The 25,373-nt window shown below is 46.0% G+C and overlaps 1 protein-coding gene across 7 annotated transcripts in view; it reads right to left on the bottom strand.

The window, feature by feature from the left end:
* bcar1 (BCAR1 scaffold protein, Cas family member) overlaps positions 1–25,373 on the bottom strand; it is a 211,011-nt gene that overhangs the window by 60,056 nt on the left and 125,582 nt on the right. For 5 of the 7 annotated variants that reach the window (XM_033036289.1, XM_033036293.1, XM_033036294.1 and 2 more), the window contains exon 2: positions 23,156–23,998. In XM_033036289.1, the coding sequence (XP_032892180.1) occupies positions 23,156–23,998 (843 nt within the window). The remainder of the gene's footprint in view (positions 1–23,155; positions 23,999–25,373) is intronic. The other 2 variants (XM_033036290.1, XM_033036291.1) reach the window with 2 other exon arrangements.

Below are 25,373 nucleotides of genomic sequence, written 5' to 3'. Positions count from 1 at the left end.
TCTGCAGAGATTTGTTTTGTATTTATTTATTTTTGTTAGAAGTAAGTACAATACTGTGGTACCTCAGTACCTAATACTTGTTGGCATATTACATTTCATATACAACTTCTTATTTTTTAATTTAATAGCAAAATAGGAATAAGGAAGAAAAGTAGAAAAGAAGAGATTGACATAAGTGGTGCGTGAGATAGAAAGATAGTCCAAAAGTAGGAAGAAGAAAGAAGAAAAAGTAGAGACGAAAAAGAGAAAATAAAAATAAAAGAAGAAAAGGAAAAAGGAGACTGAAAGCTATATACATATTTTATGTTCCAGGCAACTGGCCACCTGATTCTAAAACATTTTATTTCTATGGTTGTGTTGCACCATATGCTTGTAAGAAATCGATAAAAGGAAACCAAATCAATAAGAACTATCAACTATCTGCAGAGATTTGGGGTATGCTTGCACTATCGGTACTTGCTTGTTGCAAGTTTATTCTTTGCAGAAGCAGAAGTGTATTTCTTTCAAAATCTATTGATTAAAGTTGGTTTCCTTTATATCCAAACATTGTACAAGCACATAAACCATGCCAAAGTTTAAAATCTGAAATAAAAATGCTCGTTTACTTCAGTTTAGAGATATTGCATGGAAATAGGCCCCCCAGCCCCCCGAGCCCCCCGAGCCCATGCTGAGCATCGATCACCCTTTCACACCATTACTGTGTTGTTCCACGTTCTCAGCCATTCCCTACACACTAGGGGGAATTTACAGAGGCCAATTAACCTACTAAACCCATAATAACGAGGAAATGCAGATGCTGGTTTATACCAATGAAAGATACAAAATGCTGGAGTAACTCAGCAGGTCAGGCAGCATCTCTGGAGGATTTGGATAGATGATGTTTCGGGTTGGGACCCTTCTTCAGAATCTACAAACCTGTACCCCTTTGGAATGTGGGAGGAAACCGGAACACCCGGAGGAAACCCATGTAGTCACAAGGAGTGTGCGCAAACTCCACACAGACAGCACCCAAGGTCTGGATCGAACCTGGAACCCTGGCGCTGTGAAGCAGAAGCTCTACCAGCTACACCACTGTGCCACCTTAAGATTGTTGATGCAATCCATACCCATTATAGGTCAGACAAGTAACTACCAATGGGTCAATTAGCTGTGATTTATTTTATTTTTTGTCACCAATTTACTGGTTGACAAAACTCCCTGGAGCCACAGCTCTCAGCTGTTGTACCAAATCCAACCAGCAGGAAGTGCCCAAAGGCAATCCAAGATGGCAGACTGACCCATTAATCTATTCTCCCTTCCTACAGTTACTTGCATTAGCTCCAAGCATTTCATTTTATAGAATTTTAATCTTTATAATAAAGCATTTCATAAGTTCATAAGTGATACAAGCAGAATTAGGCCATTCGGCCCATCTGGTCTACACCTCCATTCAATCATGGCTGATCTATCTCTCCCTCCTAACTAACTCCATTCTCCTGCCTTCTCCCCATAACCTCTGGCACCTGTACTAATCAAGAATCTATCTATCTCTGCCTTAAAAATATCCACTGACTTGGCCTTCTGTGGCAAAGGTAGTTGGACAGCTACATGGATACTAAAGGTTCAGAGGAGTATTGGTCGATCATGGTCAAATGGGACCAGCATAAAGGAGGCATGTTGGTCAGCAAGGGTGAGTTGGGCCGAAGGGCCTGTATCCATGCTGTATGACTATGACTAGAAAGTAATGACTGGTTACTTCCATGGAACATTAGGGAGGAAGGTGACTGTAAATTGTCCCGTTGTAAGATTGCTGGTAAAATCTAGGACTACAGTAAGAATGGGTTACAGGATGTATTAGGAAGGGGATGCCATTGTTTTGTGAGCTGCCAAAGACTGAATGGGTCAAAATAGTCTTCTATGTTGTTTGGGCGGCACAGTGGCGCAAGCTGGTAGAGTTGCTGCCTCACAGCGCCAGGGACACGGTTCGATCCTGACCTCGGGTGCTGTCTGTGTGGAGTTTGTACGTTCCCCCTGGGGCAGCGTGGATTTTCATGGGGTACTCCTGCTTCCTCCCACGTTTCAAAGACGTGCGGGTTTGCAGGATAAATGGCCTCTGTAAAATTGCTTTGTGTGAGTGGGATAGCATGGAACTAGTGTGAACAGGTGATCGAAGGTCAGTGTGGGCCAGAGAGCCTGTTGCCATGGTGTATCCATCAATTCTATTCAAAGGAAAGACAGAAAATTGGAGGAAGTCAACTCTAATCTGGTTGCTTTCTCTACATTCCTAAAAGTATCTGTGGTATCTTGGTGGGTATTAATGGTGGAGTAGCAAGATGGATTCAACAGTGGCTGAATGGGAGATGCCAGAGAGTAATGGTGGATGGTTGTTTGTCAGGTTGGAGGCCAGTGACGAGTGGGGTGCCACAGGGATCTGTGTTGGGTCCACTGTTGTTTGTCATGTACATCAATGATCTGGACGATGGCGTGGTAAATTGGATTAGTAAGTATGCAGATGATACTAAAATAGGTGGGGTTGCGGGTAATGAAGTAGAGTTTCAACGTCTACAGAGAGATTTATGCCAGTTGGAAGAGTGGGCTGAAAGATGGCAGATGGAGTTTAATGCTGATAAGTGTGAGGTGCTACATCTTGGCAGGACAAATCAAAATAGGACGTACATGGTAAATGGTAGGGAATTGAAGAATGTAGGTGAACAGAGGGATCTGGGAATAACTGTGCACAGTTCCCTGAAGTGGAATCTCATGTAGATAGGGTGGTAAAGAAAGCTTTTGGTGTGCTGGCCTTTATAAATCAGAGCATTGAGTATAGAAGTTGGGATGTAATGTTAAAATTGTACAAGGCATTGGTGAGGCCAATTCTGGAGTATGGTGTACAATTTTGGTCGCCTAATTATAGGAAGGATGTCAACAAAATAGAGAGAGTACAGAGGAGATTTACTAGAATGTTGCCTGGGTTTCAGCAACTAAGTTACAGAGAAAGGTTGAACAAGTTAGGGCTTTATTCTTTGGAGCGCAGAAGGTTAAGGGGGGACTTGATAGAGGTTTTTAAAATGATGAGAGGGATAGACAGAGTTGACGTGGAAAAGCTTTTCCCACTGAGAGTAGGGAAGATTCAAACAAGGGGACATGACTTGAGAATTAAGGGACTGAAGTTTAGGGGTAACATGAGGGGGAACTTCTTTACTCAGAGAGTGGTAGCTGTGTGGAATGAGCTTCCAGTGAAGGTGGTGGAGGCAGGTTCGTTTTTATCATTTAAAAATAAATTGGATAGTTATATGGATGGGAAAGGAATGGAGGGTTATGGTCTGAGCGCAGGTATATGGGACTAGGGGAGATTATGTGTTCGGCACGGACTAGAAGGGTCGAGATGGCCTGTTTCCGTGCTGTAATTGTTATATGGTTATATGGTTATATGGTATCTCCAGAGGGATGAACCAGTGACCAGAAATGCAGCCCAGTTGCCAGCCTTAAATATGCTCCATAGTTGTGACAGTGCATCCGATATTCAGATCCATTGACTTCAATGTGCTCTCGGCTGGGGGTGTATTTCTAGACACTGGAGTATTCCAAGGGTGGATTAATGCCGTGCATTTACGTGCTATTAAAAGGTTTTCATCTGTCAATCCATTGCTCAGCTGTTCACCAAAGCATGCAGAGATTCTTAGGAAGTGCAGTTTATGGAGCTGGGGGGGGGGGGGGGGGGGGGGGGTGGAATGGAAATATTCAATTCCTCAATCATTGCGGATGAAGTTTCATGTGGAATGAAAACCGTTTAATTTACGGTGCTGACAAATTTTAACTCGTGTGCCCATTTCATCACCACGCCCAGGATGCAGTGAGATCTCTAAACGCCACAGTGGAGCAAGTCAGCTTTCCAAAGGAAGGAGCATTCAGAGAAGTGATTGCATTTGAATCTCTATTCTGGAATGGGAACATCAAAGGTTGTGGACAAGATCAGAACATGCCGCATTTTAATGATCGCAAGTACTCAGGGCATTTGAATGGCCAGACTCGTTTCTATTTTGCACGCAGATTTTGTTGCATTCATATCTGAAATCTGACCCGTGCACAATATCCCAGCCACGGTCTCAGAGGTGACTAGAACTGTGCACAATATCCCAGCCACGGTATCATGGGACAACACACCTGTCCACAGTATCCCAGCCATGGCCTCAGAGACCAGACCTGTGCACAATATCCCAGCACAGTCTCAGGAGAGACCAGGCCTGTGCAACACATCCGAATCGCAGTCCCAGAGGTAACTAGACCCGGGCACAATATGCCACCATAGTCTCAGGGGAGACTAGACCTGTGCACCATATCCCAGCGGCAGTATCATGGGACATCAGACCTGTGCACATTCTCCAAGCACAGTCTCCGTGAAGACTAGACCTGAACACAATAGTCTGAAGGGTCTTGTGACTATGTCCTATTCCTTCTCCCCAGAGATGCTGCCTGTCCCGCTGAGTTCCTCCAGCATTTTGTGTCTACCATCACAATACCCCACCTGCAGTATAATGGACCATCAGATCCCAGCCATAGTCTCAGGGAACAACAGACCCATGGACAATGGTCCAGTCGCAGAATCTCCAGGTCAGACTAAAGCTCCACGTCCCATAGGTTATGGGGAGAAGGCAGGAGGATGAGGATAGGAGGAGAGAGATAGATCAGGCGGAGTAGACTTGATGGGCCGAATGGACTAATTCTACTCCAATTCCTTATGACCTTGACAGCAGCAGAGCGCTCTGCCATTCTGTAATTAGTTCCTGTCGTGAGTTGGCAGCGTGTGGAGAAGGTGCCTGGAATATAAACCAACAAACTGCAGTGTGTTCCTTCCTCCGCTTGTGCAGATGTTGCAGGTCTGGAAAACGACTGCTTCAATTAGCGGGGATATGGATGACAATGGTGTCAAACCCTGACCCCAGCTTACGGTTTATACTGATGTTTCCATGTCCCACATATCATTCCCTGTGGTTCAGGACTATATTCGTTTACAGTAGCAGATTATCACTGTCCATCTCTGTTAGTCCCTTGGCTGCTGCAGCTCGCAATGATGAAAGTGCTTCATGTCCCAGACCTGGACACTGAGCAGGACGGAAGTGCAGATTAAATGTGTAGGAAGGAACTGCAGATGATACAGTAGATGGTTTACACCGAAGATAGATACATAATGGTGGAGTAACTCAGCGGGACAGGCAGCTTCTCTGGAGAGAAGGAATGGGTGATGTTTCGGGTTGGGACCCTTCTTCAGAAGAAGGGTCACGATCTCGACTTGGACACTGTGCTTGGCCCAACAGTCCAGTGTATTGCAACAATGCTTTCTGAAGCAGACTGAAATAGATGCTCATCCTGCCTGCTCAGGTGGATATGGACAAAATCCCTCGGCACCCTGGAAAGTGGAGCAGCTAATGGATCCCAGTATAGTCCTAATTATTTATATTTTTTAAGATTTTTAGAGATCCAGCATGGAAACACACGTTCCAGCCCACCAAGTCCACGCCAACATGCGATCACATGTACACCAGCACTTTTGTACACACTAGGGACAATTTACAAAAGCCAATTAACGTACAAACCCACACGCCTTTGGGATGTGGAAGGAAACCGGAGTATCGGAAGAAACCCCAGGCGTTCACGGGGAGAACATACAAACTCCGAACAGACAGCACTTGGAGTCAAGTCAAGTCAGATTTATTCATCACGTGCACATAACGTGCAGTGAGATTAACTTGCCAGCAGCGGTACAATAGAAAAAAAAGAACACACAATACACAAAATAATTTAACACAAACATCCACCACAGCATTCATCACTGTGATGGAAGGCACAAAGTCAGCATCAAGCCCAGGTCTCGGGCGCTGTAAGGCAGCAGCTCTACCCGTGTATGGTATGGTTTGACCGGATGGCGAGCAAACAATCCTTTTCACTGCATCTCGCTACACACGCGGCGATAATAAACCGATACCAATACTCCATACGTCACTCCTCAGCCAGAAACAGATTACCTTTGTTTGCTTGGAATTGATGTTCACAAGTTCACAAGTTACAGAAGCAGAATTAGGCCATTCGGCCCATCGAGTCCACTCCACCATGGCTGATCTCTGCCTCCTAATCCCATTTTCCTGCCTCTCCCCATAACCCTTGACACCCTTTCTAATCAAAAATTTGTCTATCTCTGCCTTAAAAATATCCACTGACTTGGCCTCCGCAACCCTACGTGGCAATGAGTTGCACAGATTAACTACCTTCTGACTAAAGAAGTTCCTCCTCACCTACTTTCTAAAAGAGCGCCCTTTAATTCTGCGGCTATGACCTCTGTTTTTTTTGTATGGCTGCAGAAACCAAATTTCGTTTGAACCTCATGTGAGGTTCAAATGACAAATAAAAGGTATTGTATTGTATTGTATTGTATTGGTCCTAGACTCTCTACATCCACTCTATGCCTTTCATTAATTCGGAAAGTTTCCATGAGGTTCCACCTCAAACTTCTAAACTCCAGCGAGTAGCGGCCCAGTGCTGTCAAGCTGACAAGGTGACGTATTACCTTGTTTACGAAACTCGGGCGTAAAAGGCACAAGTCCTTTCTTGACCAGTGGGAATCATAAACCACATCCTCCCAATACACCCAATTGCTAATAGCGTCTGACACAATATTTGGAACATAAATCATAATTGGTGTTTAGAACAGAGTTCTGGAAGTTAGGTTGCATGAAACCGAGGGCTGTTGTGCCAACTATGCAAGCTACGTACCACACAGAACGTACCAAAAATTACTGTGATATTACTACATTGCCACAGAAGGCTGTGGACGCCAAGTCAATTGATATGTTTACGGCAGAGCTAGATAGATTCTTTATTAATACGGGTGTCGGGGGTAATGGGGAGAAGGGAGTTAGGAGGGAGAGGTAGATCAGACACGATTGAATGGCGGAGTCGATTGGATGGGCTGAATGGCCTAATTCTACTCCTATCTCCTATGAACTTACTATTGTGTCAAATCAGGAGCAAGGCTTTGATTAGAAAGGCCCCATTTCAACACGAGTTTCATTTCATTTCCAGTGAAAATGACTCAGTGTTACGTGTACAGAGTTGTGAAGTAACATGAGTCAAGCTTCCACTATTCCACAGTTACTTATTAATTCACATCAAAGGAGGTTAGGCAACATTCGGACAACATTCCTTTGAACCTTCCCAACTTTGAGAAGGCAGCAAACATTAACATTCTGGTTTTCTGTTTCAAATGCCTCAATGCTGATAAACTAACCAACCATTCGGGAATTCAATCAGCTCTGGATCTTCAAAGCCAAATCCCGGTTGGTGTGGTGAACAGCAGATTCCCGTGGAGATGGTATCACAGTTAATTTCAGGGTGTGTCGATCTGTCCCCATTCGCATCGTAAAAGCTCATTGTTTTCAGTGTTCTCAGCTCTGTGCCCCTCAAACTATTACAACTCATCCCGACACCGTGTACGAGGAGCAGCATTTGCATTGTTATTTTCACAACACTGTTCCCAAATACACAACGAAAGCCCATGACGTTTATACAGAACTTGGGTGAGTTCAAGCTAACGAGCCCTCCTCCACAAAGGGTCCCCGAGTACAGATTGTGCTTCTCACAATTTAGGGGGCGGCACAGTGGCGCAGCTGGTAGAGCTGCTGCCTCACAGTGCCCGAGACCCGGGTTCAATCCTGACCTCGAATGCTGTCTGTGCAGAGTTTGCACGTTCTTGCTGTGACCGTGTGGGTTTCCTCTGGGTGCTCCAGTTTCCTCTCACATCCCCAAAGACATTGGGAGGAGGGGGGTTGGTTGGGGGGAGGGGGTGTAGGTTAATTGGCCTCTGTAATCTTGCACCTAATGAGTATGGAGTGGATGAGAAAGTGAGATAGCAAAGAGCTAGAGTGAGCGGGTGATTGTTGGTCGGGTTTTGAGGTTAATTGGCCTCTGTAATATTGCCCCTAATTTGCCTCTGTAATAACTCTCTGTAATACTGCCCCGAGGGTGTCGGGAGTGGGTAACAAGGAATTAGTGTGAACAGGTGATTGATAGTCAGCATGGACTGGCTGGGCCGAATGGCCTTTATCTTTCAATTCAACAATGTAACTACTTGATGTATATTTTAGTGCTGGCCTGGGAATGGCAACACGAGTGTCGAAAATCACAACCGTGACATATCAGCGCACATGGCCTGGCTGGGATTTCTTGTGCTAACAAGTCAGACACTTGCAGACTCCAGAAGGAAAGCCATGGACTGAATGCAAGTTTTTTTGTTTAGTTTAGAGATAGAGCACAGAAACAGGCCCTTTGGCCCACCGAGTCCCCGCACATTAACACTATCCCATACACACAAGGGATAATTTTACATTTATACCAAACCAATTAACCTACAAACCTGTACCTCTTTGGAGTGTGGGAGGAAACCGAAGATCTCGGAGAAAATCCACGCGGTCATGGGGAGAGCGTACAAACTCCGTAAAGACAGCATCCGTAGTTGGGATCGAACCAGAGTCTCTGGCGCTGTAAGACAACAACTCTACCGCTGCGCCACAGTGCCGCCCATTTCTCAATGAAAGTGGACCGGACAGCACAAATAAACAAGGTTCTGTGTAGTCTAAATCCTGAGTCACAGCGCATAAAGGAGGCTCTGTCCAACTCTTCAATCTTGGAAAACATTTAGTGAATACGGTGTTACGCTGAAACATCACGTTTGTGCTTAGAGGTCAGGAATGCTCATTTAAAAAAGTGCTGCTCCGCACATTCACACACAAGTGGTATAAAGCTGCAGTAGTGTGTTGCAAACATCACTGTCGATTCACCCTACATTGTCAGGGTTAGAGATGTGGAACCGATTATAGAATTAAATCCAGCGCCCTCTGCTCAAGTGTGATCGCTTTGTTTAACAAAATACATGTGACCGTAGGACATGCCAGCCTGAGGAAAGCACACACACTGACCCCCGAATTACATACACAAACACGGTGCTGCAGCTGGTGCAGCTGCTGCTTCACAGCGCCAGAGACCGGGGTTCCATCCTGACTTTGGGCGCTGGCAGTGCGGAGTTTGCAAGATCTCCTTGTGACCACGTGGGTTTTCCTTCAGGTGCTCTGGTTTTCTCCCACTTCCCAAAGGCGTGTGAGTTTGTAGCTTTATTGGCCTCTGTAAATTGCCCCAAGTGTGTAAGGATAGACACAAAATGCCAAGGCAACTCAGGGAGCATCTCTGGAGAAAAGGAATAGTGACATTTCGGGTCAAGACTGAGGAGAAAGATCTCGACCCGAAACGTCACCTAATCTCCTGATGGTGCCTGACCCGCCGAGTTGCTCCAGCACTTCGTGTCTATCTGTGTGCAAACCCGCATCTGCAGTTTCTTCCTACACCTAGTGTGTACGTAAGGAGTGGACAAGAAAGTGGGCTAACATAGAACTAGTGTGAATGGGTGATTGATGGTCGGTGTGGGTTCGGTGGGCCCAAGGGCCTATTTCCATGCTGTATCTCTAAACTAAAGTAAAAATGAAAGGCATGGATAGAGTGGATGTGGGTAGAATGTCTCCATTAGTGGGAGAGTCTAGGACGAGAGGTCATAGCCTCAGACGTTCCTTTAGGAAGGAGATGAGGAGGAATTTCATTAGTCATGGGGTGGTGAATTTGGATTTCCTTGCCACAGAAGGCTGTAGAGGCCAAGTCAGTGGAGATTTTAAAAGGCAGAGATAAATAGATTCTTGATTAGTACGAGTGTCAGAGGTTATGGGGAGAAGGCATGAGAATGGGGTTAGGAAGGAGAGGCAGATGGGCAATGATTAAATGGTGGAGTAGACTCGATGGCCTAATTCTACTCCTATCACTTATGACCTTTGGCACAGTGGTGAGTCAACACATGTGTGTGGGGTGGGCAGGCGGTGCCTTTACCTGCAGTACAAGTCTCTGCATCTGCACCATGGAAGATAGCTTACAGGTATCACTTCGGGATTAGCCTGTCATGACTACTGTCGAAACATGTCCGTGAGCGTATCACTGCAAGAGTTCAACAAGATGCATCTCTCCTCTTTACTGTGGGATCTAGTTTAGTTCAGTTCGGTTGAGAGATACAGCGCGGAGACAGGCCCTTCAACCCATTGAGTTCGCCCCGACCAGCAATCCCCGCACATCAACACTATCCTACATTAGGGACAATGTTTATACATACACCAAGCCAATTAACCCACAAACCTGTGGAGTGTGGGAATGAAGAAAAATGAAGAAAACCCCGGCTGGTCTCGGGGAGAATGTACAAGCAGCACCGGTAGTCGGGATCAAACCCGGGTGCCTGGCGTTGTAATGCAACAACTCTACCGCTGCGCCACCATGCCGCCCTGTTGATGAAGGCTTGAGAATAACATGCAGAAAGAGACCAATATTGTTCCAGGAACGCAACATGGTGGTGCAGCTGGTACACTTGCTGCCTCATAGCGGCACGCCAGCGCACTGGGTTCCAACCCGACCTCGGGAACTGTCTACTTGGAGTTTGAACGATCTCTCTGTGCCCTGGCTTTCTCCCACAGGCCAAAGATGTCTTGGTTGGTGGGTTAACTGGCTCCTAGTGTGTCGGTGAACAGGAGAGGCTGGGAGAGTTGATGGGAATGTGGGGGAGAATAAAATATAAAGCATGGTAATGTCAGGTTAGTGGAAATGGGTGGTTAGTGGGTAATTACTTGTTGTGTTACTGTATTAACTTGCCTGTAAAGCTGCAGCAAGTAGCAATTTTATTGTTCCCTTGCCGCTGCAGATGTCATTTAAACACTCTTAAAATAGGATTACGTTTTTGCTCCATAAATGTACAAACTCCATACAGACGACAACTGGGCAACAGCAATACGGTGGTGCAGCGGTAGAACTGCTGCCTGACAGCGCCAGAGAACCGAGTTCGATCCCGACTACGGGTGCTTATCTGTACGGAGTTTTACCTTCTCCCCGTGACCCCTTGGGTTTCCTCCGGGTGCTCCGGTTTCCTCCCATCGTCCAAAGACGCGCAGGTTTGTAGGTTAATTGGCCTCTGTAAATTGTCCCCTGGTGTGCAGGATAGAACTAGTGTACGGGCGATCGTTGGTTAGCACGGGCTCGGTGGGCAGAAGGGCCTGATCCGTGCTGTTTCTCTAAAGCTAAAAATGAAACTGCAGACACTGGTTTATGCCAGAGATAGTCAGGGGTGGGGTGATTTGTTGCCATCTATGTCTCATTGACCAAGATCGTTACCACCCTGGACCTTCATCAGCCCATTTCAAATGCAGTAAATCTTTGTGGGGTGGTGAGACAGGTGAGAAGGGCAGAGGGGGGTTATCCAGTCCTTCGTGAGGCAACAGAACTATACCAAAGATTTTAATTGGAATCTGTGGGGTAACCTTTTCACACAAAATGGAACGATCTGCCAGCGGAGGTAGTTGAGGCAGGGACTATCGCAACGTTGAAGAAGCAATTAGACAGGTACGTGGAGAGGACAGGTTTAGCGGCACATGGGTCAAATGCAGGCAGTTGGGACTAGTGTAGATGGGACATGTTGGTCGTTGTGGGCAAGTTGGCCCAAAGGGCCGGTTTCCACACTGTATCACTCTATGACTCCAGACGGCAGTCACGGTGGCGCAGCGGTAGAGTTGCTGCCTTACAGCGAATGCAGCGCCAGAGATCCGGGTTCAATCCCAATTACGGGTGCAGTCTGTACGGAGTCTGTACGTTCTCCCCGTGACCTGCGTGGGTTTTCTCCGAGATCTTCGGGTTTCCTCCCACAAAGACATACAGGTTTGTAGGTTAATGGGCTTGGTAAATGTAAAAAATGTCCATAGTGGGTGCAGGATAGTGTTAATGTGCGGGGATCGCTGGTCGGCACGGACCCGGTGGGCCGAAGGGCCTGTTTCCGTGCTGTATCTCTAAACTAAATCTGAAAACAAACCCTCAGGCTTCTAGAGAGGGCTCTCTGAGTTTATTTTACTCACTGTTAGCGAGAAGGACTGAGTAACGTGAGATACAGTTTGTAGTCCAAATCGTGGCTGTGTAGTGCACTGTGTTACAGAGATGCTGGAGGGGTCTGATCCCCTCTCCGAGGCTTAAAATTAGCACGGAAGTAAATTCACGAATCATATTTCAAATCCCTCAGTGAACGCACGTTCTCTAATGTCTCCGTCAGCCATGGCGTGTGGCAGCTTGACAGATTAATCTGCCGTGTATGTGACTTGATCAAAGGCAGCAATATCTTTCTGGAGAGAATAGAGTCCAGAAGTCGTTCTAGTCTAGTCAGGAGCCAGAGAACTCCATATACAGATGTATAGTTGTTCCCAGCTGTTATCAGGTAAATGAATCATCCTACCACAACTAGAGAGCAGTGCTGAACTACTTTCTATCTCACTGGTGACCCTCAGACTATCTTTGATTGGACTTTACTGGCTGTACCTTGCACTGAATGTTATTCTCTGATCATGTATCTATACACTGCAAATTGGGTCGATTGTAATCATGTACTGTCTTGTCGCTGACTGGTTAGCACGCAACAAAAGCTTTTCACTGTACCTCGGTACACGTGACTATAAACTAAACTGATAAACTGAAACAGATAAACTGTAGAAAGGAACTGTAGATGCTGGTATGTACTGAAGATAGACACAAAGTGCTGGAGTAACTCAGCGGATCAGGCAGCATCTCTGGAGAAAAAGCTATGGGTGACGTTTTGGGTCGGGACTCTTCTTCAGATGGCAGACTGGTCTGAAGAGTCCTGACGCAAAATGTCACCCATCCTTTTTCTCCAGAAGTGCTGCCTGAGTTACTTCAGCAGTTTGCATCTGTCTTCCGCACACGGATGGTCGACTCTGCACCAATGTCAGGAGTAGTGGCCCCACGATTCTCATTCTGGGGCAAACCACAGTGGGCGCGCCACAGTTAACCAGCAGTGCATTGGGCACCTGTTCCTGCATCGTGCCTACTTCACTGCATTTTCAGTGTATAGATACATGATAAGAGAATAACATTTATTGCATGGTAAAGCCAGTAAGGTCCGATCAAGGATAGTCGCTACTTCACCACCAATGTGTGGAGGTGGGGAACGGTATGTGGGTGGGGACGGCAAGCGCACAGTCATGAGGCGAGGGGCAGAGATAGATTAAACAGCAGGAAACCTTTCTTGGAAAAGGTGTGTGAAACCAGAAGGCGTGGGCTTAAAGCAAGGTGAACGGGGTTGAGAGGAGATCCAAGTGGGAAGCTTTTCCACCCAGGTGGGAATCTGGAACAAACTTGGTTGGGTTGATGAAGCAGAGAATCTCACAATGATTTTAGCACTTGAATCAACAAGGTCAACTAGAGCCCAAATTCTGGAAAATTGAATTTTTATACTTGATGATGGGCATGGACAATAAATTTGGCTATTAATGAATTTATAGTTTCATATAGTTTAGACGTACAGCGCACTAGAGACTTTTTTTTAACATTCATACCAAGCTAATTAACCTACAAACCTGGACAATTAATTTGGTTAATAATTTATAGTAATATTGATTATTCTATATTTATATGTGTCATTATGTTTATAGGGCCTATCAAGCTGCAGCAAGTAAGGATATCATTGTTCCGTCAGCCGGTATATATGACAATGAACCACTCTCGATTCCACATGGTGGGCTGAAAGGTCTGCTTTGTGCTCCATGACTCATCTCCTCCAGCCTTTCATTTCAACTCCATTTCCTCCCTCAGTTCCCCAATCTTTGAACAGCCTGGCCCAACAACAACAAAAAACTCATCAATCTCAGCGTTGATGCTTTTGATGAAATTCCAGCCTCGATATTGGAGAGTTCCTGATCTCCTTTATCTGAAGGTATGTGTGCTGAAAACATCCCCTCAAACAAACCAGCTCGCTTTTGTAAACGATGGCTTCCTCTTCCCCACAAGCTCACCAGAAGAAATACTTTCCCTGTCCACCTCATCGTCTTCTTTGATCATCTTAAATACCCCATTTAGACTCTCCTTAATCTTCACTATTGAATAGAATATAAATCCAGTCCAGACAACACAAGACCAGAGGCCTTTAATCAATTTTACTTACAGAGTACGGTATCAGACACGTGTCAGCAGAACAAAGAACTCTAGTGCTGGCTCAAAATCTTCTTTCAATTAATTGCAAAGGTTTTTAACTTCTTAGAAAAAATCCCACTCAACTGTACTTCAAAAGGGATGAATGGGCATTGCAAACCCCCCCCCCCAAAAAAAACATTTTCATTTCAGCCTCTTTCACAAAATGAAATAGGTTCACAGCTTCTCCTCTGATGAAAAGACTTCCTTCTCATCAGAAGTGCATCACATTCTGTGCTTTGCTAACTCAGGGTTTGGCAAATCATAGCCTGGGGCTAACAAAATAGGGCAGGGCTCCAGAGGCAAAACAGTGAGAATCTGACATGCACTGGAGTGGCCAAAAGGGTACAGTAATCTCAGGAGGGAGAGAAAGCAATTGTGTATAGCTCTGCATAAGTGATAGGAGTATAATTAGGCCATTCGGCCCATCAAGTCTACTCCGCCATTCAATCATGGCTGATCTATCTCTCCCTCCAAACCCCATTCTCCTGCCATCTCCCCATAATCTCTGACACCCGTACTAATCATGAATCTATCCATCTCCGTCTTAAATATATCCACTGACAGCCTCCAGAGCCTTCTGTGGCGAAGAATTCCACAGATTCACCACCCTCAGACTAAAGAAATTCCTCCTCGTCTCCTTCCTAAAAGAACGTCTTTTAATTCTGAAGCTATGACTATGATTTTCACTAGTCTAGTTTAGATATAGTGTGGAAACAGGCCCTTCGGCCCACACCCACCAACAATAACCCCATATACTAGTTCCTACACTCTAGGGACAATTTAGCTACAAATTAACCTACAAACCCGCACGTCTTTGGAATGCGGGAGAAAACCGAAGCACCCGGAGAAAATTCACGCAGTCACAGGGAGAACGTACAAACTCCGAGTCAGGATCGAACCTGGGTCTCTGGCGCTGCAAGGCAGCAACTCTACCGCTGCGCCACCCTTCGATTTCCCAATTTCTGCTGTTTGGATTTTGTGGATCTGGAGATGAAGAAAGTCATGCACTGACTGGGCTTGCCCACCCTAAACATACACAGTGAAACTCGCTAACATCAGTAACTAGTGTAAGGGGATCGCAAGTCTGCACGGACTCGGTGAGCCGAAGGGCCTGATCCGCGCTGTCTCTCTAAACTAAACTAAACTACTGAATCACCTCCATTCTGGCTTATATGTTATATTAGTTTAGTTTAGAGATACAGCGCGGAAATAGGCCCACCGAGTCTGCGCCGACCAGCGATCCCCATACACTAGCACAATTCTACACACTAGGGACAATTTACAATCTTTTTTTAAGCAAAACCAATTGACCTACAAACCTGCATGCTTATGGACTGTGGGAGGAAGCTGGAGCACCTGGAGAAATCCCACGCAGGTCACCGGGAGAACGTACAAACTCCAGACAGACAGCACCCGTAGTCAGGATTGAACCTAGGTCTCTGTAAGGCAGCAACACTACCGCTGCGCCACCAATTGATTATATGTTCAGTACCTGTCATCTGCACCAATGTAAACATTTCTATGTACAAAGGACATAAGATCAGACGCACGAGCTGCAAGGTGTTCCTCCTGCTTTTAATCGATCATTCTTTTAATGTGTTTCGTAGAACAAGTTGTGTCAAAGTCGAACAAGTTGGGTCAAAGCTGAACTCATCCCCAGCGCTTAGCCAATTAAGAACGGGTGGGATTTGTAAGGTTGGTGCACTTCTGCCTTGAGCAATGAGGCTTTGTCAGCCAGACTCAGCTTGATTGTGGCTCTTTAGAGTGTTAGCGCTTTAAACATGGCGCACATCACAGCACTTTGTCTGCCAGATGTCTTTGAATGATTAAAAGGTGTGGAAGAGACTGTGCAGAATAAATTAGCACCTTCCCACAACCCCCCATGGTTTAAATATTGCATTAGCATAAGCAGCAAGAGAGGTCCCTTTGGCAAACCTTTCTCCAGGCCATGAGTAGACCATAGCCATACCTTATACCATCGCCATCAGGTCCGCAACTGATGTCAAATATGTTCAAAAGGGAACTGCAGATGCTGGAATATCGAAGGTACACAAAATTGCTGGGGAAACTCAGCGGGTGCAGCAGCATCTATGGAGCGAAGTCAAATATGATTGTGTCTATGCAGAGTAGGATTTTTTTTTACTGAATTGTAATTGTATGCAAAAAAAGGAATGTCACTGTACCTAGGTGCACGTGACAATAAAGTACTTACGAACTATTGTAGAAACAAGGAATTGGAGATACACAAAAATGCTGGAGAAACTCAGCGGGTGCAGCAGCATCTATGGAGCGAAGGAAATAGGCAACGTTTCGGGCCGAAACCCTTCTAGGATTTCATCCTCGACCCAAGGAACTGCTCAAGTAGCAGGCACAAAAATATTAACTTGCAATACTACAGTTTATCTGAACACTTAAGATCATTACAAGAGATTCAGCTTCAGCTTCCAACAACACAATATAATTTGAAGGGGAAATTAAATATTTCTCGAGTCTGAAGACATCACCTGATTATTTTCTCCAGAGATGCTACCTAATCCGCTGAGTTACTACAGCATTTTCAATCATCCAATTCAATGATACATTATTGTCACATGTACCTAGGCACAGTGAAATGCTTTGCTTTGCATACAACCCGATAAAATCATACAGCAGACCTCGCCTGGACAGCACGCAAAGAGTCGCCACGTCTCTGGCGCCAACAAACTTACAAAAGTCCGCCGATCAGTCCTATCTTCTGCCTGCCGCCGCACAGAGCCACAGGCCTCCCCCCCCCCCCCCCCCCCAAGCTCCATCTCCAGTCTCACCCCCCCCCCCCCCCCATGCAGGGTCCCCCCCCCTTTGTTCTCAGCGGCCCGTGTCCGTCTGAACTTCTCATTAGCCGGAGGTACACAAAAATGCTGGAGAAACTCAGCGGGTGCAGCAGCATCTATGGAGCGAAGGAAATAGGCAACATTTCGGGACGAAACCCTTCTTCAGACTTCTCATTAGCCGGGCTGCACTGATCCTTGCATTGAAACCACTCAGAAGGCTGGTTACATTTCTCACCCTCAAAGGGAAGGGAGCTCAACAATAAATCTGCGTCCAGATAAGACAATTACAATCCGTCAAAGGATGACAAAATATTACATTTGGTATAAAATACAAACGTATTAAAAGGTATCTTGTTATTAATGTCGTTCCCTATTGGGGGCAGCGTCCTAGATTTTTTTTGATTTACAATACCCGTGACTTCCCATTTTCAACGTGTGCTTTGGTTCCTGCGAGTACATATCACAGCCTGACAACATGCTCCAGGACTCGAGAGGCTCTCTGTCGGAACTTGATCCATTTTAACCTAATGAATCAGCAAAGCCCAGAGCAGCTGTCCTCAATTCGCCAGCATAACAAGTCAATGGGGGCAAGGTGGTGCAGCGGTAGACTTGTTGCCCGATAGCGCTGGAGACCCGGGTACGATCCTGACCACGGGTGCTGTCTGTACGGAGTTTGTGCGTTCACCACGTGACCGCATGGGTTGTCTTTGGGTGCTCCAGTTTCCTCCAACAATCCAAAGACATGTGGGCTTGTAGGTTAATTGGGTTAGTATAATTGTAAATTGTCCCCAGAGCGTGTAGGATAGTGTTAGTGTGTGGGGATCACTGGGACTCGGTGGGACAAAAGGGCCTGTTTCTACTCTGTATCTCTAAACTAAACAGTGAGCATCAGGATGCACTGCGATAAGAGATATTTATGTCCCTGTTCTATGTGAATTCCAGCCTGAGGTTTGTTCCTCTGCTTTTACAGTATATCATAAAATAAATCGACCAGATTACTCCTCTTCCTCCACATGGAGTTCTATGACTGTGACAGTGCAATGAAAAAAAATTCCTGTTGAACAAAATGCAATGGTCAGGATCAATCTGGCGGCACAGAGACCCAGGTTTGATCCTGACCACGGGTGCTGTCTGTGTGAAGTTTGCACGTTCTCACGGCAACCATAGGTATCCCCTGGCTGTGAGACACAGCCAGTTCACACAGAGCTGCTGTCTCACAGCACCAGCCACCCAGGTTCAATCATGACCTTGGGTGCTTACCGTGTGGAGTTTGCACGTTCTCCCTGTGACCCTGTGGGTTTCCTCCAGGTGCTCCAGTTTCCTCCCACATCCCAACGACGTGCAGGTTTGTAGGTTAATCGGCCCTCTGTAAATTCACCCCTAGTGTGCAGGGAGTGGATGCGAAAATGAGATGACGTAACTAGTGTGAAGAGGTGATTTATGGTCAACGTGAACTTGGTGGGGCACAGGGCCTGTTTCCATGCTGTATCTTTCCTAACTAAATCGTGGTGATGGTGGGGCGGGCTGGAGAGGGGTGGGTAGGGAGAGGGATTTGAGACATGGAGAACATGCCAGGAGTAAATTGTGAAGGATTAAGACCAATTCCTATTGAACATGAGCAAAGTTTAAATGAACTCATGAGGGGAATAGATCGGGTAGACGAACAGAGTCTCTTGCCCAGAGTAGGGGCATCAAGAACCAAAGGACATAGGCTTAAGGTGAGGGGGGAAATATTCCGAATAGAAGGGGATAAAAGATCTAATAGGAACCTGAGGGGTAACTTTTTCACACAAAGGAGCGAGCTGCCGGAGGAGGTAGTTGAGGCAGGTAGTATTGGAACGTTTCAGTAATATTTGGACAGGTCATGGATAAGGCAGGTTTAGAGAGATACAAGCCCAATGCAGGCAGGTGAGAGTAGTGTAGATGGGACATATTGGTTGGTGTGGGCAAGTTGGACGAAAGGGCCTGTTTCCACAATGTATGACTCTAACAGGATACATGACCATCCCTGATCAATTGTTTTTTGTAACTTATTGAATATGTGGAATAGCTCAATATTTCTTCTGAAGAAATTGGGCAATATCGCCGCAGTTTAGCTGCACCTTCCAAAATTATATTGTCAATAGAACACATATATTGAAACAATCCAGTGTCACCCCACAGCTTTTGTGTAACTACATCACAGGTTCCAATTCCATGCTGTTTCAATGTGACTGGGTTTTGGGATTGTGTCAATTTAAAAAAAATATATAAATGACGATTGCCAGTTTTTGTTAGTTTTCTAAATTATTTCAGTAGCTCAGCGTGAGAAACTTGTCACGTAAATGAGTTTCAATGGATGGCTTTCCCCACTGTTGGGCCTGTGACACATTAGCCCCATCTGTTTGGAGCTGAAATCTGTTATTATGCCTTCGCAAGTGGTGCTCAACGTCGCTTTTGTGGAAAATCCCATATTGGCCTGTTCCCGAATCAAAGAGTCATAGGTCGTTCAGCCCATCAGACCTGTTCCGTCTCTTTGCAGCCCATCATGTCTATTCCATCAATTAGCTCTGCTTATTTGCACTTCCCCACTACTCTGCAAATACTTCCTTTGCAACTAGTCTAGTTTAGTTGAGAGTTTAATTTAGAGATACAGTGAGGAAACAAGCCCCTTTGGCCCACTGAGTCCACGCCGACCAGCGATCCCCGCACGTTAACACTGTCCCCCACACACACACACACACACACTAGGGACAATTTTACCAAGCCAATTAACCTACAAACCTGGTAGACACAAAAAGCTGGAGTAACTCAGCGGGACAGGCAGCATTCCTGGAGAGAAGGAATGGGTGACGTTTCAGGTCAAGACCCTTCTTCAGACTACAAACCTACAAACCCGTATGTCTTTGGAATGTGGGAGAAAACAGGAGCTCCGAGAGAAAACCCCGGGGAGGACGTACAAACTCTGTACAGACAGCACCCTTAGTCAGGATCAAACCCAGGTCTCTACCGCTACGCCACCGTGCTGCCCAACACTGTATGTTCAAGAAATGTGTTCCAAATCATAACAGCTTGCTGCTTATAAAGAGCTCTCCCCATTTAGCAACACCCACCCTTCCATCCTGTTCCTTCATCAATTATCTTCAATCGGTCTCATCTGTTCACTGACACTCCTCCTCCATTGGAAATTCTCCATACTGAGGCTAAAAAAAAAAAATTTGGAACAGTCCTATTGATTCTCCTTGTAGGAGTAATGTCGATAGCAAACCTAAAATCAAAGATTGGAGTCTGTGTTTGACCTTAATTCGAATGGACTGTTCATGGGAATCTTAAGAACTTGACCTTCAGTTACCCAAAATAAAAGGCACAAAAGCGGAAATAGATTGACCTCCCCGACCGTAAAACATAATGAGCAATGTATGACTGTTGCAGACTGTTGCGGGTCCCCATCTGTTTCTGACATTAAATGAACCATATTACCAATTATTTCCCCATCAACATGGATTGCCTGTTCACCAGCTGGTTGCTGGCAGTGACCCTTCTGCTTCAGCCTGTGTTCCGCACACTTTCCTTCACGTGAGAATTAGGATCAGAGAATTAAAAGACACTTTTAATTTGTTTAGGGCACAAAAGCTGGGCTACACTCCAAGCACCAAATTGTCCACTCGCTCCTGGGACTCACTTGCAAGTGGATGAGTTTAGTTTAGGAATAGGTGACGTTTCGGGTCGAGACCCTTCTACAGATTCGACCCGAAACGCCACCCATTCCTTTTCTCCAGAACTGTTGTCAGACCTGCTGAGTTACTCCAGCTTTTTGTGTTTATTTTCGGTTTAATCTGGCATCTGCAGTTCCTTCCTACACAGTTTAGGAAATGTGTAGAATTTATATTATATAGAACATAGAACATAGAAACGTAGAAAATAGGTGCAGGAGTAGGCCATTCGGCCCTTTGAGTCAGCACCGCCATTCAATATGATCATGGCTGATCATCCAAAATCAATACCCCGTTCTTGCTTTTTCCCCATATCCCTTGATTCCATTAGCCCCAAAGGTTCAATCTAACCAGTTTAGTCTGGTTTAGAGATACAGCAGGGAAACAGGCTCTTTGGCCCACCGATTCTGTGCTGACCAGCGATCCCCGCACACTAACACTATCCAACACACACTGGGGGACAATTTACAATTTTACCAAAGCCAATTAGCCTACAAACCTGTACGTCTTGGAAGCATTGGGCGAGACTGGAGCACTCGGACAAAACCCACGCAGGTCACGGGGAGAACGTACAAACTCCGTATGGACAGCACCCGTCGTCAGGATCAAACCCGGGTCTCTGGCGCTGTAAGGCAGCATCTCTACCACTGCACCGCCCATTAATGATCATTAATGCAATTCACTAAGTGCTAGAGATTTAAAAGGGACGTTCCAAATTTGTTAGGCTGAATATGGAGAGTTTCCAGTGAAGGAGGGTCAATAACCGGACGGGACAGAGTGTAAGATAATTATTGGTGGAACTGGGTGGGTGTCGATAAATGAGAATCATTTCTCTGCAGTGAGCAGTTATGATCTGGAATAGACTGCGTGAAAGTGTGCAAGTACCACAATGGTTGGTAAAAGCTTCCATATTTTGTGCACACAATGGAAAATCTACCACCGACAGGTCACAGCATCGTATTATACCACAAAGTTTATACGTTTATGTTCTCGGAGCAGAATTAGGCCATTCGGCCCATCACGTCCACTCGGCCATTCAATCATGGCTGATCTATCTTTCCCTCTCAACCTCATTCTCCTGCCTTCTCCCCATAATCACCGACACTAATCAGGAATCTGTCAATCCGCGCCTTTAAAATACCCAAATGTCTTGGCTCCACAGCCGTCTGTGGCGATGAATTCCCCAGATTCACCACCCTCTGACTGAAGATGTTCTTCCCCATCTCCTTTCTAAAGGTGCGTTCTTTAATTCTGTGGCTATGGCCTCTGGTTCTAGACTCTCCCACTTGTGGAAACAATTCTCTCCACATCCATTCTATTTATTTCACTATTCGGTCATCCTTCTAAATTCACAAAGATAGGATATCTTCATCAGGAACCCCTTCCGAATTTATGCATTTAAAAGGAATTGAGATTAAGCTCAACATCCTTGATATTTCTATTTTAATTTCCACTTATCAGGCATAAATGATATCATCAGGGAAAATTGGCTTGTTTAGAGTTACTGGAGCCCTGCAGTGAGTGGGAGATTAATTCATTAGAAGAGAAAGACTTATTAACCGAGAAGTGCTTTGTCAGTCTTGTCATTGTAACCCAGTGCCTTAACTCATCTTGTCTGGTTACCCTTCCAGCCATTATGTAAACAATACCATGAAGACTGATTAGAATTTTTTTCCTAAAAACAGGAGGTGGTCATTATTCAGCAATTCTTTACACATCCTTCAACCGCTTTCCCCCAGAAAAACTCTCCACTGTCTCGGGCACATTTACGCTGCCCGCTTCAACGGTTTTTCAACTTCAGCTCCTCTTGGCTTACAATCATTAAAGTGTCAGATTTTTGTATCTCCCAATCAGCGGGGAATGTGGTCATGTCTCCAGCACAGACTAAACGTGTCTCCATCAACTCCTCATCCCCACATGCTTTGTTTCTTAAGGGCCTGTCCCACTTGCATGCGATTGCGCGCGTTTGGCGCGAGCAACCGGATGTGGAGGTCGCGCGTGACGTCATTTACGCATATAAACGTGTTGTTATAAACCACAGATATGCACTTCTAAGCACCAAGCCTTCACTTCATTCACACAAAAGCAACGGCATTTTGGACTGGAAACTGTATTGGTGATTTGGTTTAGGCCAAAATGAGCTGTTATTGTGGACTGTGGGATGGCTTTGAAAAGTGGTGGACTGAGGTTGAAAATTCTAATCAACTGGGTGCAACACGAAAGATATCGAGAAATTCACAGATTCGGGTCATGACACTTAATTAACAATAAAGAGGGAGGATGGATTTAGCTGCCTGAAGCAGACAGTCAAGAGTACTGTGGCCATATTCAGGCTCGAGCTTTGCCTGTGTGATTAGAATGAGAATAATGGATTGGCTTCAAAAGTGCTGACTGATTTTGGGCGTCGCACGGCGTCGTGCGGTGACGTCATCACGCAACGCCACGCTAGGCGTACGGCGTCAAGACGCTGCGTATGATGTCAAGACTGAACGATATGTTCCCAGTGCACAATAATGGCAGAAAACAATTTGCAGGATGAATCACCAAGGATATCAGTTTAAGGAATTCATTTACCTTTCCAACTGGTTTTGTTCCTTCCCAGTTCCTCTTCTCCAAGGAAGGAGGTACCTGATAGATGTCCTGGGTTGGATTCATGGAAGGGGGCACTTGGTAGATGTCCTGGGTTGGATTCATGGAAGGGGGCACTTGGTAGATGTCCTGGGTTGGATTCATGGAAGGGGGCACCTGATAGATGTCCTGGGATGGATTCATAGATGGAGGTATTTGGTAGATGTCCTGTGCAGGGCCCATGGATGGGGGCACCTGATAGATATCCTGAGGTGGACTCATTGATGGGACCTGGTAGATGTCCTGGGGTTGATTCATAGACGGAGGCACCTGGTAAATCTCCTGGCTTGAGTTGATGGACTGGGTCAACTGGCCTTGAGATGTGGACTTCTGATACATGGTCTGTTGCTGCTGCTTCGTTGGGGTGGCTGGGTACTTATTCGACTGGTTCTGCAGGTTGGGGGGGACCTGATACACGCTCTGCTGCGCTTTGTTGGACGAGGGCATCATGTAGACATCGTCACCCTGGGGTGCGTAGGCTGGGTGCATGGCTGTGTACTGCGAGGACTGAGATGGCATTTGGTAAACATTCTGCTGCTGGTAAGGCTGTGGTGACTGGGGGTGCTGCAGTGCTTGGCTGGAGTTCGGCTGTTTCTTGTCGTACATTCCCACCAGGATCTTGAGCCGGTTTCCGGGCACGATACCTTGCCGTCCGTGTAGAGAGCAGAGCCACCAGCCGTCCAAGCCCCCGGTGTTCCGTTCCAAAACCGTCATGATGTCCCCTTTGCGAAACGTCAGCTCGTCTGGTGATTCAGCCACATTATCGTACAAGGCTTTAGCAAGTACATTCTGCAAGAGAAAGAGGACACTGCTTAGGAATGAACAAATGAACAAAAACTTCATTGTCACATGAATGGGGATGGACACACGGTGCTGGAGTAACTCAGTGGGACAGGCAGCACCTCTGGAGAGAAGGAATGGGTGATGTTTCGGGTCGAGACCCTTCTTCATACTGAGTTAGGGTTCATGATAATGGGGAACTTATACCACACAAACATTCACTGCAAAAAACATTTATCACGACCAGATTTAAGAATAAGGCCATTTAGGACTGAGATGAGGAAAAACTTTTTCTCCCAGACAGTTGTGAATCCATGGAATTCTCTGCCACAGAAGGCAGCGGAGGCCAATTCACATGATGGTTTCAAGAGAGTTAGATTTAGCTCTTAGGGCTAAGGGAATCAAGGGATTTGGGGAAAAAGCAGGAACGGGGTACTGATTTTGGACGATCAGCCATGATCATATTGAATGGCGGTGCTGGTTCGAAGGGCCGAATGGCCTACTCCTGCACCTTTTTTCTCTGTTTCAAATCAAATAGCTGTATGAAAAAATTCAAAAAAATACTTGGTTTTAAAGTATTTCTCACGTTAACTTACAACTTGCCACAGTTTGGCCACAGAGTGCTGGAGTAGCTCAGCGGGTCAGGCAGCATCTCTGGAGCACATGGATAGGTGACATTTCACAGAGTGCTGAAGTAACTCAGTGGGTCAGGCAGCATCTCTGGATAACATGGGTAAGTGACGTTTCGGGTCGAGACCCTTCTTCAAACTAGGGGTCAGTCTAGTGGCATCATGCACAGCACAGACTCGGTGGGCCAAAGGGCCTGTTCCTGTGTTATACTGTTCTATGTAAGCAAACAAGAGGGCCTGTCTGAGCAGTTGCAACTCTGTGGAGTATAGTTCCGCCTGCCGCTACTTGCCATTTAAGTTAACTATCCCCCTTTATCTGCATGTTTTGCCCATTTACTGTTGGTCGCCTTCAGGCTTTAGGTGAGCAGAATCATCAACCCAAAATCCCCAACCTGTTCATAACCTGCTGCATCTTGCCAGGGCCAATTATGAGCTCAGCTATCTACTTCCACTGTGCAGGAAGGAACTGCAGATGCTGGTTTATACCAAAGATAGGCACAAAAAGCTGGAGTAACACAGCAGTTCAGGTCACCTATTCCTTTCTTCCAGAGGTGCCGCCTGACCCGCTGAGTTACTCTTTTTTGTGTCCATCCACTTCCACTGCTGGGATTACCCCTCGTGCAGCTGGCATCATCGGCTCAATGGGCCAAATGGCTGCTTTCTGTGTCGCAACAAGTATGGATACGGAGCTCATCTGATTGGCAGATTCTTAATTAGTACGGGTGTCAGTGGTTATGGGGCGAAGGCAGGGAAAG

The sequence above is a fragment of the Amblyraja radiata genome, chromosome 17 (genome assembly GCF_010909765.2).
Source record: "Amblyraja radiata isolate CabotCenter1 chromosome 17, sAmbRad1.1.pri, whole genome shotgun sequence".
NCBI lineage: Eukaryota > Metazoa > Chordata > Chondrichthyes > Rajiformes > Rajidae > Amblyraja > Amblyraja radiata.
Note: the sequence above shows the minus strand (reverse complement) of the source record. Positions and strands in the feature narration are given on the sequence as shown.